This window comes from Lissotriton vulgaris, chromosome 5 (assembly GCF_964263255.1).
Source record: "Lissotriton vulgaris chromosome 5, aLisVul1.2, whole genome shotgun sequence".
In the NCBI taxonomy this organism is placed as follows: Eukaryota; Metazoa; Chordata; class Amphibia; order Caudata; family Salamandridae; genus Lissotriton; species Lissotriton vulgaris.
Genome location: NC_141693.1, coordinates 430,359,405 through 430,377,092, shown reverse-complemented (window position 1 = coordinate 430,377,092; position 17,688 = coordinate 430,359,405). Strand labels below are relative to the sequence as shown.

Sequence of the window (17,688 nt, the reverse complement as noted above, 5' to 3'; positions counted from 1 at the left end):
CCTTGTCTATCAATGTTTTAAAAGGAAGCTAAAACCTTCCTAATGGGCAAGTTCCTCTCATAAATCTCATTCATTGCGCACACGGCTCAGCGGCACTGCTTTATGTTTTCTGCTAGATTCTGCACTGCTATTTTCTTTGGACTGACCGGTTACTCCCTCAAAAGTAATTGCTGGATATATCTTCATAATGCTCATATGTTCGCTGCTGTGAATATGGTATATTCCCAGTTACTCCTCAGTGTAGGCACTTCCTTTTATCCCTATTTATGTTTATTGTCTATCTCACACTTGTAAACAATGTGTTATCCGTGGAATGGGTCAAGTTTGCGCTCTATAAAACTCTAAATAAATAATCTAGCACATTTAGCCAGTCAGTGAAAGTCTTCACCTCCTTCCAAGGAGGATGTCATCTATGTACCCCTTCCATAAGATCTCATGTGTCTGGTGGGAGGTGAATCATGAAAGATGAATTTGGATTCAAAATTATACACATAGATATTCTCCAGGCTCTGAGTACATGTGCTACGCAAGGAAGTTCCATATACCTGTAGGAAGAACGGTCCCTCATACTCAAACATTTTTAGGGATAAGGGTCAGCATTAGAGCCACTATTACAGTTTTGTGACTTCTTCCTACACCCTCTATTAAGGGAAATTACCTCATACTTGAAAGACACAAAAGATATCCTCAAACCCATATATTAGACAGAATTTGACCCAGAAAAGGAAATATTACCCACTCTAGAAGAGTGACTATATTGCAAAATCCCTCGAGTCTATCCTTGAGGTAATTGAGAATCTACTTAGGACACAATGTTGGGAATACTGGACACCCCAGAGTCCATATTAAACTGAAGTTTCACTTAGTTTTGGAATACCTATGGTCTCCAACACATTAAAATATATAAATACACTAAATGGAGGATGATTATGTGTCAGAACTTGCTATTTACGGGGCTTGGCGGTCCAACATGGCGGACGCGTCTTAGCGAGGCTCCCATAGCCCATTCAAAATCCTTCACTAATCCTGCTCCATCTGCCCGTCCTTCACCCATCAAAGACTCAGAGGCACTCTGGGATGCCCCACTGCTGCCTTTCGAGGGCTCCTACAGGTGTGAGACACACAGCCGGCGGCGGTTGTGCAGCTAAGATCTGTACAGCTCCGGCGTAGCAGAGAGGACACACCACTGTGTGAGACGTGCTAGCGGCAGACCAGGACACCCGCCCTATGGAAGGCTACGGTGGTCACCTGTGTCCCCAGAGGTGAGGCTGTCCATGGTGGCGTCTGGGGGTGCAGGACAGTGGCCTGCATTCATACTTTGTCAAATACTCGGCAGGCCGGGTCGGGCCACAATGTGGACGTGGGCCTGCTCGGCCATCCTGGGCCCTGCTGTGAGGTGGGCGGCAGTCCCGATGTCCCCCAGGCCTGCGCTATGGGTGGCCAAGGCGTGGGAAGCCCAGGGGATAGTGCAGGGGTCAGTGCTGCACTCTGCACCCCCCAGGCAAGGTGATTCCCTGCTGTGTGGTGCTGCTGGGCCGCGGCCTCCCATGGCGGCCTTGCAGAGGTTTCGGTGGCAGTTTTGGGCTGGGGTGCTAGTAGAGTCGAGCTGCCCTGGGGCCTGCATTGTGACGGGGGCGTTTCCTCCTGTCTGCCGCATAGCAGTGAGGAGGCCCTGTGCCGTGCTGCCCCATTAGGTCTCGGCGGCCGGGTAGGCCACGGCACCCCAGCCTTGTGCCTTTCATGATCTACGGGGTTCAGGAGGAGCCCTACTCAACATTTGGAGCTGTAGTCCAGATTGGAAGGACCTGGCCGGCCCACGCAGATTGCGGTAAATCTTGGTTGGGCTCCGAGTGAGGGCCGGGGGCAGAAGTATGTCACTTTTTTCTCCCCTCCTGTCTCCTTTTCGGCACTACCACAGAGGTTTGAGGGGGGCTGTGAAACTAAGGCTCAGTGCTTTGCCTGGCATTGGAGATCCCACATGGGGGTTGAAGTTTAGACTCCTGGTTGGCTGCACCTTCCCAAGGATACCAGGAGATAATCTGTGGCTGTTTTGCACAATCTGCTTGCTGGGATGCTGTGTGCTTGGGGATGTGTGTTAGAGCCCGCTAGGGGGGTTGGGGGGTGCTCACAGAAGCCGTCGGACTAAGTTTGGTGTGGTAGTGCTCAAAGAAGCAGTCGGACTAAGTTCGGTGTGGTACCCTCCCCGGCCGCCCTGCTGAACTGACCAAACCGAAGGTATTGATCTGCAGCGATTGTTTGTGGGGTGCTGGAGTGCGTTTGATTCACACCCAGACCACCTTCTCCTCTGCATACATATAGAATGGCTAAAGATAAACCGCCTACTAGGTCCTCTAAGTAAAGCACCATGGATAAATACACGGGCACGTTAGCCCCGATGCCCGTTTAGGTAGACCAGGCGGTGGCCATGCCGGATAATGCTGCGTTGCTCGCAGCGATCACACATTTCTGGGAGATGATCAAGGCTAAGATCTGCAGTGCAGGGTATTGCTGAGTCAGAAACTAGGATCTCAACAGTGGAGGACACAGTGAACACCCCCCAGAAAAACGTAGCGACGTGCGTGGAAGATGCAGAGGGGCGTGCTCGTAGGAACAATCTCCATTTTCCCTGAGATTTGGAAGGGTGGCAGTGTGGAGGACTTCCACGTCAAATGGCTTACAGAATGGCTTCCACCCAGGACATTATCCCCATGCTTTATAACTGAGCGTGCACATTGGGCGCTGCTGCAGAAGCCACCACTTGGTGCACGCCCCAGGTCAATAATAGCGAGACTTCTTAATTATAAAGACAGAGACGTTCTCCTACAGCAAGCCAGGCTAAAAGCAACCCTCACATTTGCTTCTCAACACACTATGATTTTCCCAGATTAAATAAAGCTGGTTTCCAGGCTGTCTGAGGATGTCCTACCAATCACGGACACACTTTTTTGAGACGCCGGAGGAAATTATTTCACTGGACGGATGAAGTTGTGAAACCTACGCCCCTTCCTACACCCAGATTCAATTCAGACTCCGCATCTGGGGAGGGGGGGGGGGGGGGGGGGGGGGGTGCAGGGAGCCCGGACGAGTATCCCAGAGGGCCACAGATAAGCAGCGCTACTGATCGCACTCCAAGAAGAGATCCAAAACCTGCAGCAAATCCTGAAGGCGCTTGGCGGACACCAGCCGGAACACGCAGCTTCCTAATCATTACTCCGCAGGGATCTACATAGATATCTAACAATTCATACACCAGGAACACTTGGGCTACTATTGTATATATAGTCCCTTGCTGTTAGACGCTTTCATGTGCAGGGGACTTCCACTGGGGATCCATTGGCTGAATGCTGATTCTACCCCCCCCGTTGGGGGTGGGAGGTATACCATGCTGCGATAGATACTTCAATGTTTATGAGGTATTGGGGAGGGCTGGGGAGTTAATGGGAATTTCTTGTTTGTTTCTAGTGCCACAACTAGTCACTACATACATAGCTCCCGGGTTGACCAGGTCACCCAGGTATTTGCACCTGTCCATGTGTCCCACTACCAAACATGTCATCCACCATAATGGGCTCCGGAAGGCGTGAGCTCCGGATCCTTAGCTGGAATGTCCGCAGTCTGCTCGACAAGATCAAGCGGGGGCTGTACTCAGACAGGCTAAACGCTATAGGGCGGAAGTCCTGCCTCAACAAGAAACTCATCTACTGGGTACTAAGACACCATGTTTGGCATGATTCGGATTTGCCCAAACCTTTCACTCAGGGTTCACTAGGGGTTTCTGCGGTGTAGGGATCCTCATTCACAGCAGCGTTCCATATGTTTTCAACAAGACGTGGTCTAACCCGCAGGGCAGATTCATCGTAATTGCTGGAGATCTATATGGTAAGCCCCTCATTCTCGGCAGTGTATACACCCCTCCCCCCTAGCCTGGAACCTTGTAGAGTGTTTGACAACGGTTTGGACTGACGATAGCGGGAGGAGACTGGAATGATGTATTCTATCCAGTGGGAGATAGATGGCGCAGCGCGGGGCAATCAATAGCTATGCGCGAGTCGAAACTATTGTCCTGGACGATGGGGTAGGTTGACTCCTGGAGGACACTACACCCTACAGAACACGAATACACATACTTTTCTGGAGTACATGAGTCCTTCTCCCACCTAGACTACATATTTATATCGGCACCCCACACTCAAAGATTATTGTCTGCCGGGGCCTGTCTGACCAATCGCCTGTGTCGCTACATCTGTGCCTTGACCGTAAGCGCTCCCCATTTCGCTGGCGGCTTTCGCCATGGCTACTGCAGGATGAGCAGTATAGGCTACACATACATACAGCTATCACCGATTAACTTTCCTATAACATGAGCACGGTCTGCTCTTTTCTTGATGATAAATTTACTGTGCATATGATGCAATAAAATAACTAATTTGCAAGAGATTTCTACTATGTTTAACCCATTGATTATGTGTCTTGGTAAAAATAAGTTTTTTGTTTTGCTGTCTTTATATGATAGAAGACTCTTTTGTTACGTTAAAAAAAGATTTATATCCCAGTGAACCTTGGTTTCTTCAAAGCATTGTGTGATGAGACGTGTTGCATCGTCACATCACATTATGCAACTAGGTGGCTATCTTCAAAGTACTGAAAATGCTTTTATAGACTTTTAACATAGCAAGTCAGGCACTGGCAATGTCAATCACATCACTCGCTCAGCATTTTCAAAGAGAGATAGATTGGCTTTACCAATGCTGGTCTCTTTTGCTCTCTTGACCAATTGCGCTCCCAGCCTCTTTCACAGAAAACACTTGTTTTTTGAGGTATCCCTGTCATTGAACTGTAGTGAAAGACAGACAGAGACAAACACCGAGGCAGACAGACAGAGACAGACAGACACAGACAGAGAGAAACTGAAAGACACAGAGACAAACAGAGAGAGATAGAGAGAGAGAGAGAGAGAGAGAGAGAGAGACAGACAGACAGACAGACAGACAGACACATAGACACAAATACCCACCCTCCCCGTGAAATGTTAAACTATGTTATAAATGTGCAACAATTAATTGACCAAAATGTCAATAGTGAAGTAAACAATTTGAAAAAAAGAGTGCCAAAAATTATGCCTACATGCCTAGAATTTAAGACCATTAATCAGCAGGCAGGGATTATGAATATGTTGGGAATATATCTCAGTGAACTGACTGTGGAATTATTTTCACTAAAATGGCAGAAGTGCATTGTTGAAATGGTTGTGTACTCCACCTTTCGCAGGTCACCTCCAGAGCAGTATTCCATGGCTAAAAGGGGGACATCATTCACTAAAAAGTTCATCTCTTCTGGGACGCTGCAGGCTTTAACTACGTTTGGATGATCCAATCTAAGTGCAGAAAAAAAGAGAAGGACAAAAATGACATTAAAGATCAGCAATTAAGCCAGCTACTTGGAGCCTAAATTAAACCTACTAATGATAACATATTCAAACATATAAGATTCTGATTGGTCTACTAAGTCCAAGTGCCTGACTGTCACTTCACTGGCAGTAATACGCAAGGACAATGCACTAGCCACTGGCTTACTGGAGTGTCCAGCCTTAGTCTTGTATTCCCCGTAGTCTATGATACTCCAGGTCGTGTGTAACTTATCAAAAGGAATAGAGTGGTAGAGCACTCTAGAAAAGAACCCTTCCAAAGATGCCCGACTTCTTGACTTCCATTACCCAATTTATGTACTTTTTCCCTAAATTCACGTTTGTAACCCTATTGATTGAGAACAGCATTTAGCTTCATCCCTCTATACAAAAAGTAACAATGGGCATGACAAGAGCATAAAAGTCTTAGTTTGGTTAAGGCTAAACTTATAGTAGTATAAGTAAAAAGGTCTAAAACCTCACCGAAGCTGCCTCTTTCAGTGTCTCTCACTATAAACAGAACAGCACCTGTAGCATTTTTGCTAAAAGCAGCTCCCCTTCAGGTAAATGGAAGGCACTGGTCTTTAACAGTGGTGTGGAGATTTTTCCTTTCAGACCAGCAATGAAGTATAGTAGCAAGCTCTTGTGCAGCAAAATACCTTCGATGTGCTGACAGTTCTCACTCCTCTTTACAGCTATATCTGACAAGACTAAGAAGTAGAACTAGACTTTTTATAAGATAGCGTGATAGGAGAGGGTATCCTCTGAGTCACCTGGCAAATTTACATAAGTCAAGATGCTTTCTTGCTGTTTTCCCAATTCTAATGATCTAAGGAGTGCCTTAGGTACCTGACCAGCCCATCTGCGGGACTGCAGGAACAACCAGCATTCTAAAAGCACTTGTGGGTGTTTGAACACAACTGGGTTTCTAAGGTGAGAAGGGTGTTTATTTTTTATTTTTATGTGTTACCCAGTGGCAGCTGCCACTAGGTAGTTATAGTTAAGGCTACGTTTCCATAGGAATATAACGTTTTGGTGCCGATAACTTTAGCACCATTAGGCAAATCTTCAAGAAAAGTTCCCAAAAAAACAAAAGTCCATTCACTTCAGCAACTTTCTCAAACGTTTCAAGGTAAACCATCAAGCGGCGGCTGCCAAAAAAAAGGTGTGTGTGTGTGGAGGGGGGGGGGGCACTTGGTTCAAAACATGTCTCATAGGAAAACTGAACGGCAATACCACAAAAACCACTAAACAGAATTACCCCAAATTTGCCAGAAACCTAGACCTGAGTCCAGTAATGGTGCTTTTTGTGATTTGCCGTACATCTGTTCAGAAGTTTGATGAATTAAGGTTCAAAATGTATACAGATTTCTGCCTCAGATGAACAGAGGATCTGGTAGATCAAAAGAAAAGTCATGATGGGCTGCCACCACAACAATAAATGTGTGGTGGCAGCTATTTTAGGACTCAGGGAATCAGTCCTTTGTCCTATGATAAATGAAAAAAAAAATAAAAAAAGTATATAAAAAAACCTTATAGAAAGCATATAAGCCCCAGGCGCCTAGTAAGAGTCCTAGATTTCCCTCCCCACCTCCAGGGCCCAAAACATATGTAAAAATCTGCGGCTCAGAAGAAAAGAGCCTCCAGTCCGTTTTAAATCTGAGCCCCAATACACTGCTTAATACCTTACATTTAACATCACGTAAGACATCATTGATAACATCACTGCAACATCTGAAATTACATCACTGAAGACAACACTGTGCATGGCGTGGGTGCGAGTTAACGTACTTTAGAGCACGAGTTATACCTACTTCAGATAACTAACTATAGCTGGTAAATTTCAGAGGTTTTGCTCATTTAAAATAGTATGTTTTAACTGACATTTTCAACTAAATTGAACGTGCCTTTAGCCTTTATTTTTTTTTTAATTGAAATTCCAATGTTTTTTTTTCTTCTAAATGTAAAGTACCATAATATTACAATTCCTGAAAAACCCCACAAAAAAGAAGTTCTGGTTCAAATCCATTGAAATTTGCCAGATATGGTTATCAAAGCATGGCGTCTGCCATGTTGTTCTATTTATAACACTTTTGTCTATTTCCATATGGTTGGTAAACTTGGATTTTGAGCATGACTGGCAGTGAGAGGTGTGGCATATGTTGAATGCATTAGTAACCCTAAATGGTGAATTTCAGTGTTTTTGTGCATTCCAGTCAGAACCATTACTCAGTTTTTAACTGTGTTATTCTTTTTGCAGTGAATGACTGATTAAAAAAAAAACAAGCTTTTAATTTCAAACCCCTGCTGCATACATTCTTTAGCTGTGTTGGCCGCAGGGATTGCTTCAACCCTACCACAGGTAGCTAACCCTAGATTGGGAATCCAGGGCAAGCTTCTCTGATAAATGCTGACCTTTCGGAGGGTTGCAGTTCCAAATTCAGGCTGCAAATCCACCAAGTTAATCAGAGAAGATTGCTCTGGGTTTGCGGTACTCATGCATGAAGCTTCTGCAAATTTGTGAAAGTCTATGAACGGGTCAGGGCAGCATGGCATGGGTCCATAGTGCCTGGACAGCAAACGTGTAGCACAGATCCTTATTAGGATTCGCAAATCCCCGCCTCCGAACTGCAAAACCTGGAAGCCATTTTAGGTGTCATGCTTCCATGAATCCCATAAAGAATTCACAACTCTCTTTATTTATTTATTTTTAATTATTACTACCCGTAGGAGGGGGGAGGAGGGAGGAAGAGCCTATCTATTGTGGGCTGGTAGTCCGGGTGTGCATATCGTACCCTTTTAGATGCTTTTAATATTTTTATTAAAGGACACATGGACAAAATTCATCTCGAAATGGCCAGAAAATATTTTTTTTCTTTGTGAGTAACAACTGGATCACTCAATTCTGATCCGCCGTACCAAAAGAAATGGCAGGAGAAAAGGCTCTATTGTCCTATAAGATTTCTTTTTTGGAAATTTGCTGTTTTCACACAGGATTTCTAAACCTCATATGGCACAGATATACAAATGTATAACGCTTTAAAGCCTAACAACGATTCTTAAAAGCTTACCTCTCAAAAACTACAGAACAATTGCTCACAAAAAAACCCAAAGAAGTCAGTCTGAGTAAAGTTCTCTTTTATGCTAAGTTTGGTGTCATTTTTTCAGTGGTTTGTGTTGTAGGCAAGAGCAAAGTTTCTAGGACAGTGAAATGGGAAAAACATATCCTTTCCCAAATACGAACAAGCATGGATTAGCGGTACAATAACATCATGATGGATAACAGGGAGCAAGGAAGGAGAGGAGAGAGTCCTTCCTGCCTCCAGGAGAACCTCACCACCAGATTCTTGAAGAACTGTATTACTGCACAATCTGTGCTTTGAATGTTACTGTAGCAGCAAAGGAGAACACACTCTTTCTCTCAAGGCATTTTGTAAGGCTATCAGATAACTTCAGCTTCCCCTGCTCACTCTGTTTAAAATGTGTCTACCGTCCAATAATATTTCAATTGTGATAGCTTTGTTAGTTATTAAAGATGTATATATTTTTATTTATAAAGTTTTACATAGCGTGAACTTGACCCTAGAAGGGTAGCAGGGCGCTTTACAAATGGTTAGGCAAAAAGAAAACAGACCAAAAAACACAAACGCCGACAATACTCGTTGCAAATCAGGAAATGATCAGTAAGTTACAAACCAGGGCGTAGACGGCTAGTGAAAATCCTGGTTGAAGACACTGCAGCAAATCAGTATCCAGATAAATAAGTCAGTGGGTTAATGGTAGTTTTGTTCATCGAAAGCAGTTTTACTTCTTTTTAGGTCTCGCACTGGCGATGCATCGCGAAGTCAACCGTCGCGAGACCTATAGTCACCGGCTCTGCTTTCAAGGAGACAGGAGATGGGCACACGCAGCCTCAGTAATCGGATCAGATAGCGCGTGCGAACACGCACTCCATTGGGACTGTGGACAGCATGCCGGAAACACACACACTCGTTCGTGCGTGCACACACACACACACACACACACACACACACACACACACACACGCATGCACACAAACACGCATGCACACAAACGCGCGCGCACACAGACACGCGCGCGCACACAGACACACACACACGCACGCACGCACCCCTCCCCCCCCCCAATCACCGGGCTCTTCCTGCTGCTACAGGCTCCGCCACTCGCCGCATCACCTGGCAGACACTGCTCTTCCCGGTAAAGGTACAGCGTACCACGCTGGCTGTCCCTCTCTCCCTCGTCAGCGGATCATTTTCGGCAGCCAGCGGGGCTCTCCACGAGCACGGGAGCCCCGCTAGCTCACACGCTAACTTACGGCTGGCTTCACAGGCACAGGAGTGCCGGGTAGGCTTCCTGTCTTTTTGCGGCCCCGACCCCGTCCCAACACAGGTTGCCTGGCATTAAGCATGGGCGAATTTTGCGAATCTCGCGTTCGCGAATTTTGCGGATTTGCGAACTCTCAATCCGCAAAATCCGCGAATTCTCGCGAATTTTTTTTTTTTTGTGTTTGCCACTCTCTGTCACCACTGCCACTCTCTGACTACTCATGCCACCCTCTGGCCCACCCATGCCACCCTCTGTTTCATCACAGCACCCTCTGGTTGTCCAGTCAGTGTACATTATTGTGGCAAAGCAAAGCACACCTTCCCTGCCTCAAGTGACCTGAATTAATTTGGGGCTGATTAATGTGTCACAGAATATTTTTTTAGCTGGCACCTGCTTCCTTAGTGCTTCCTGATTAGTGATCTTTTGCACTTGCTAAGTGCTTTCATTGTTGCAAAATTAGTTACAACACCTGCCCTGCCCCAACTGACAATAATGAATTAGGGGCTGATTAATGGATTTGAACTTCCAGCCTGGCTCCTGCTTGTCTCCCTTAGCTGTAATTCAGGACCTTTGTGGCATATGTGTAACTATTCTGAGGTTCAGAGCAGGGTCACATAATAGTTGCAACTGGCAACTGAACTCTGGAGGAGCCCCTCAGGAAGCACTACAGGAAATGGCTACTAATGATGAGCCTGAACTTTTGAACCTGGTAAGTAGTTTCAGTTTTGCTAAGATCGTATTTCTGCAATTTAGCGCTTATTCGCGGGGCGCGAAGTTGTACTGGGAAGCCGCGAACAGTGCGAGCAAGCCATAAAATCCGCTGCTCGCGGATTTTGCGGGAGATTCGCGAATCTCGCGGATTTACCGAAAATCCGCAAAATCCGCGAGCGAAACGGATTTTCCGCCCATGCTTACCTGGCATCCTATTCAAGCCGGGCTGCGGCGGTGAGTTTGTTAATACGTGACTTGTTAAATAAGCTGGAGTGTGGACACTTTATGAGCAATGGATATGTAAAGGACTTCTACACCTTTATCTATCCTAATATAATAAAGAGAGAGTCCCAACATTTCAGGCGGGTAATCTCAGGAACCACAGCACCAATCACAACACCCAATACAGCGTTGGAAAGGGAAGCTGCAGCAGAAGGATATAGGATATGCAGACGCCCACCATATACATTTAAAACGTAAAAGAACCGTGCCAGCAAAAAAGTCCCTTGTGGGCGTGTCTGGGTTGTGCTGTGGGCGTGTGCTGGGGGCGTGTGGTACATTCCGCCCTCCATGCCATGTCTCATATCGTGTGCTAATCCCACCCTGCTCCCTTTAATATCCCTGCACCCCATAATCATAAGCCACCCCTACTCCTTAAAATACCCCAACACCCTTAAACACTAACCCATCTTAACCCTATAAATATACCCTGTACCCCAAAACCCAACCCTATCCCTAAACCCTAAAAATACCCCTGTACCCCAAAACCCAAACCTAGCCCTGAACCCTATAAATACCCCTGAACCCCAAAACCCAAACCTACCCCCTGAACCCTAAAAATACCCCTGTACCCCAAAGCCCAAACCTAGCCCTGAACCCTAAAAATACCCCTGCACCCCAAAACCCAAACCTAGCCCTGAACCCTAAAAATACCCCTGTACCCCAAAACCCAAACCTAGCCCTGAACCCTTAAAATACCCCTGTACCCCAAAACCCAAACCTACCCCTGAACTCTAAAAATGCCCCTATACCCCAAAACCCAAACCTAGCCCTGAACCCTAAAAATACTCCTGTACCCCAAAACCCATACCTATCCCTAAAACTACCCCTCTACCCCATAACCCAAAACTATATCTGAACCCTTAAAATACCCAAACACCCCAAAACATATACCTCAGTACCCCAAAACATATACCCCTATACCCATACTTACCTTATCCAAACATTTAAAAAAACATGCTTTTACCATTCATGCATTTACAACGAATTTCGTTGTTAAATGTATGCTTGGTAAAAGCAGATAAAATGTAATGCCATGCGTTATAATGGCATTGCGGAGTCATGGTACTTTCGTAATGAAAGTATGCGGAGTGATGGTATGCGGAAAACCCATACCTATCCCTAAACCCTAAAACTACCCCTGTACCCCATAACCCAACACTATATCTGAACCCTTAAAATACCCAAACACCCCAAAACATATACCCCTATACCCATACTTACCTTATCCAAACATTAAAAAAAAACATGCTTTTACCATTCATGCATTTACAACGAATTTCGTTGTAAATGTATGCGTGGTAAAAGCATATAAAATGTAATGCCATGCGTCATAATGGCATTGCGGAGTCATGGTACTTTCGTAATGAAAGTATGCGGAGTGATGGTATGCGGAAAGAAAGTTGCGGAATAATGGGTGTTTACCCTCCCCTGAGAAGTACATTGGTGGCCCGGTGGCCCACATCTCCAGCAACATACTCATATTTTTTCACCACCCATTTGAAAAATGCACAGGTCTCTCTCATTGATGGCCAGCACCGACATACACTTTTAGACACACCTCCCGCCACAAGTTCTAGAATTGTGAACTTTAGAGCTGGGGAGCTACGTTTGAATCTCGGCATCAGCTCAACATTCTGTGATTCCAGGCAAATCACTTTGTCTCTCAGTGCCTACTACAAATGAATGTGTTCTTCTGTAATGTAAATTGTGCTCATGCCATGTTGTCGAGTTTGCGCTATATAATATTGCAAGAAAAAATAAAGTAGGGAAACTCGAGTTCACACACTACTAAACGCGCACTCTTAAGTGCATCAGCAGTGCACTGATAATCGTTTCACAGGCCTGTCAGATAAGAAATGCTATCAAAACGAAATCCTACACAACAATATACTATTGGCGGCAGCAATTCATACACGGACAACGTCAGGACGGGCTGCTAGTTAGAGGTAAAAATAAAATGAGTGTCTGGTCAGCAGATACCCCCATGAGAGAACACACTCTTCAATGCACATTTCCTACTCACCATGGGGGAGGCTGTGTTGATGCGAGGGGGCTTTCATCCCTTTGTGTGGATATTTGGCGTATGTGCCTAGTAGCTAGGCTTTGAATGATAGTAATGCACAGTTGTAAAATAAAGGTGATCTGTTTCGGGGTGAGGACTCATCTCAACTTGTTAAGGATAAAATTAGAAAGATGGGGACAGTAATACACTATTCAGTATTTTATTTGTATACATTTACAGGAACAATCCATTTAAGTGTATACGTGATTGCAAAATGCGTGGGTTGGAATTTGCTGCTTGAAGTTCCTAAATACAACAGGAAAGAAGAGGAGTTTGTGCTTTCACTGGTCTGGCCTTGAAGTAACGGAATGCGTCTCCCGGGTAGTCGAGAAATGTCCCCAACATTTCCATCTACAAGAAAATACTTCAAAGCTGGGTTTTCGACAAAGAATTCTATATGATCATGTTTCTCGTCTTCCCAAACTAGTGTCTTAGTTCATTGAATGCCAAGAAACCCTACTTGAACATGTGCTATGTAGAGGTGATAGATAGCACCCCATTGTGAAAGAACCCCCTCTCTAGACAAGAAGAGAGGCCACTACTTTGTGCCTCTATCACAATTCTAGACTTCCCGGTTGATGAGGAGGCAACATCACAAGGGTCCATTCCTCGCTCCCAACGGTTAATAGGTCCCACTCCAAAACGCTCCAGCAGCCCCACAACTGGAAATGTGAGAGAATAGACGGTGCCTAAAGATCTGCCTTCTTAGATGTCAATGCATGGTATATGGTTGCCATTTTAAAATCCCTTAAGACACCATAAACTTTCATGGGGTATGTTCAACCTTCCTCAAATCAATCATCACAGTGGTAAACCGCGGCCATCCTGCCGGGTGATTTACGAGTGCCTTTAGTGGCAGCCGTGGTGTTCAAGGCTGAGGAGCGCTTCCCGACTTGTTCTTCAAAGAACATTTGAAGTTTACCTGCCCCCGAGGAGGTAGGATTATAGTTACATCTTGAAATGATAAAGCTCTACCTCAGTTCTGCAATCTTCCAGACAAAAAGCACAGTGCTGCGAGTTTTTATTGGAAATCATGTAATAAAATGTATTTATGAATGAGAGCTCCTTGTTCGAAGATGGAAGAAGAACATACCATCTAAATGCGAGCCTCAAATGAAGATGGGAGCTGAACACCAATCAAAAATTTAGCAACACCATTAACTAGAGACAAGGCAAAGCCAAAGAAGGAAAGGGTGTCGCATAAGCAGAAATAGGAAAACGGATTCCATCAGAATAAAGTGCATCGTCCCACATTCTCCGGGTGCCCTGGTGCCCCGCACCCTAGCGGGCGCCCCTCCTCTCAGATTCAACTCACACAGGTACAGAATAGTTTGGGAGAGGTATTAAGGTGCTGGGCCAGGGCATGAGTGAACTCGTTGTTACACATTTATATTGAGACATGAACCTAGCAACAAAGCAACACAGAGGTGTGTTAGGGAGGAACTAAGGTTCAAAAGAAGGGGAATTTGACAGGAGAGGAGGCTTTGCAGAAATGGCGTGGGTTTGCACCGGGAGTGTGCTGCAAGGCAGGGAGACGAGGATTGTTGATTGGGGTTTACGCTGCAACAAGATGTTGCTTGAAGATGAAGATCTTTAGTCGATTGTCTAGATTTTCCTATTTCTTAATTGTTGGCAAAAGTAGATCGAGGAGATGTCTCGAGAGGGACGCGAACCGCTTCAAGCAAAGAGATTGTTAACTATAGCGTGGAAAATTGCCCAGCGCAGGAGCATCACAAGGGATTTGCCCAGCAAGGCTTCTACCTTCAGTGTTTTCCAAACTGTGGGTCGGGACCGATTGAGGGGTCGTGAGTCGGGTATCGTTGTGTAGTAAACGAACTGATGTATATGTAAGTAATATTTAAAACAATCAGCCCAGTTTGTGTACCAGTGCAAAGGTGCAGAACAATGTCCCCAAGTCCAGTTTTTAAACAAAACCTGGCAAGTATTTCTAAGCAGGTCTCCATGTGAACCTTCCAGTATTGGTCACTCCTGTCTTTGATTCACAAAGCCATTTCAATAGACAATGTTCTCACTATATGCGATCATACACAACAATACCACTTGTGTATGGCTTTCACACATAAATTAAGAAATATGGATGTGGCTTGATGGCCAGAGCCGCAGACTTTGGATCAGGGGAGCCAGGTTCAAGTTCTGGCATTGGCTCAACATCCCTCAAACCCAGAAGGGGTTTCGTACATTTCTAAAATCATTCGTATAAACACCAAGATTTTTCAGAAGCCTTATGATTTTAGTAAACGAATGCCGCAGGCCAGCATCCCACTCTGAAATGTGTTCCAGACTCCAGTGCAGTTCACCATCTGCCACTTTTATGTGTAGATCAATATCTTGGCAACAGTCCAATTCAGAAAGGATTGCTCAAGGTTCCAACATTTATAAACAATCGCTGCAACTACATAAAACAAGCATTTACAATGCAATAGGTCTCGCATTATTAAAGTTTGAGCTATTGGCATTGAAAAAACAATTTATTTTGTAGGTGGAAATACTTTTAATTTGCTGAAAACATGCCTCTAAAGGAATAAGAAATAGAGGTTATCACAGATTGTTTGTCATTATCAGATTCGCTCAGTATCTGGAGGTATGTAAACAAATGGAGCATTGAAAGGAAGTCTTTTGGAGTACAGACACCAGACAGACATAGTTTTGAGTATATAAATTCAAAGTGAGAAAAACAGATAGTAGAACCACTATCAGAAACACTGCTATGATAAAGTGTATGGGATCATGTGTAAAGGATCCTAACTGTCGGAAACATTGCTATGCTAAAGCGTTTGTGACCAAAGTTTTTATAAAAATGTTTTTTTAATGAATTTTTTCAGTGTAAATCCTGAAATGTGGAAATAAGGGAACACTAATGACAACTAAGGTATCCCATAAGTGTAAAACTATGGAGCCGATAGAAATATTTAAAGGAACCACAACCGATAGACCAGTCTATAATGAGGTATAGGACTGTAGATTTGTGTTTTTTATAAAAATGTGTAACACTATGATTAATTGTTAGTATAACTTAGGGTCTCTGGCATAAGTCTTAAACAATTTGTAATTGTGGCATTCTCTTTTTAGTGATTTTAAAAACCGTCCTGAAGAAGGTGTGACTATCCCGTCAAGACACCGAAACGCTGCGTCGACTTTTTGGTTTTTATTGTACTATTGTGTAATATTGAATGTTATGTATTGTAATGAGACAATTTTTAAATAAATCACTGCTTTTATGATATACAAATATAAGGATCTTTTTTGAATGCCACAAGACTTACATTTGGACCTTGAGTACCTAACTAAACTGCCATTTTTTTGTATTATTTGTTGTCTAGTTAAGTTTGATTGTTATGTCAGAACTATAAGGGTGTCCTTCGGGTCAGGCTGTGTCTCATTAAGACAAGGGACGCATTGACGGAGGGTATATCCTTATACTTAGGGACTGTCTTTTGTTTTAGATTATCTCACCCTGTCCCATATTGGTACATAGGGTATCTCCCTTTTTTTCTTGGATGTCAAGTGTTATTCCCAGGGATCTTGTGGAATTTATAACATGTGGAAGGCAACTGAAGGCTGTTAAATGCTTCATACAATCTTCAATGTCGAGAGAACATTTTGGTGGTGTGATTAAGAGGAATTCGGTTTTGAGAGCGGTGAGTTTGAGGTGGTTTCTGGTCAACCAGTTTTGAGTTTATTGCAAAGTTGTGTTGAGTAAACAGATTACTTCAGGGGAGGAGATTTTTTAGGTACAATTGGGTGTCACCTGTCCTACATGTGGTATTGGATGTTGGAGAATGTCAGAAATTTGGTTAAAGTCTCCATGAACATGTTGAAGTGAGTAGGTGATAAGGTGGACCCATGAGGAACCCCTAAAGTGACGGCAGTGATATTGGACAGGTACTATTTAACCTTGATTCTCTGAGTTTTGTTGTGTAGAAACAAGGTAAACCAGTTTGGGATGACCCCTGATAGCATCCTGGACTTACTTGAAAGCATAATGGGGTTGTCATGTTTGACCGTATCAAAGGCTGAGGAGAGGTCTTGGAGGATCAGGAGGCAAGATTTGTTCTGATATAACATTTAAAGCGCGTCAACAACTATATCTGTAAGGATGTTTCCGTGCTGTGAGCCTGACGGAAGCCAGATTGGAATTAGTCAATAAGGTGGAACTGAGCAATGTGATTGCATAGTTGGGTATGGACAAATTTATCAAGGAGCTCTGCCAGTTAAGAAATGGTGGCGATTGGACGGAGGTTATCTGGGTTCGTATGATTTGCTTTTTTTTTTTTAGGGTTTTATTTTTTATGCAGTCTGGTATAGCCCTTGAAGTAGTGAAGCATTCACTATCTTGGCCCATAGTAGGAGTGAAGAGGTTTTAATCTCATTGAAGATGGTAGAGGGTCGCACAAGTGGTTTGACGGTTTAAGTGTTGTTAAGATTTTAAGAATGGCATTTTCATCAAAGGTTTTAAATGTGTTCTATGATGCGTTATTTTAGGACGAGTCCTGGTAGGTCTGGGGGTTGAGCGATCAGAAGTGGGCGGGGGCTATTTTGTGGTACCATCAGGAGGTGCTCAATTGCTGTATGGAGTTCGCATCAAATCTTTTTTTGTCTTTTCAAGGAAGGAGGAGGCACATTGTTTGCAGTTTGCCTGTGGCTTAGATCGTATTGTGGAGGGGTTAGCTTGTTGATTGGATTGATGTTTGACAATTTCAAACACTTTTTGGGGTGATTTCTGGCTTTGTCTAGTTGAAGAAATTTGCTTTTGGGTTTCTGATGCGTTTGTTGTAGGTGCTCATTAGTGATCTCAAGTACTTAAGGTGTTTTTGGGACAGTGAAGAGCTCCACACTCGCTCAGTTAGTCTCAGATTGAGTC

General features: G+C 44.3%; 1 protein-coding gene across 2 annotated transcripts in view; it reads right to left on the bottom strand.

The window, feature by feature from the left end:
- The window catches only part of CHUK (component of inhibitor of nuclear factor kappa B kinase complex), a 659,325-nt gene that overhangs the window by 501,624 nt on the left and 140,013 nt on the right, over positions 1 to 17,688 (bottom strand). For both annotated transcript variants that reach the window (XM_086921838.1, XM_086921837.1), the window contains exon 3: positions 5,260 to 5,374. In XM_086921838.1, coding sequence (XP_086777964.1) covers positions 5,260 to 5,374 — 115 coding nt within the window. The remainder of the gene's footprint in view (positions 1 to 5,259; positions 5,375 to 17,688) is intronic.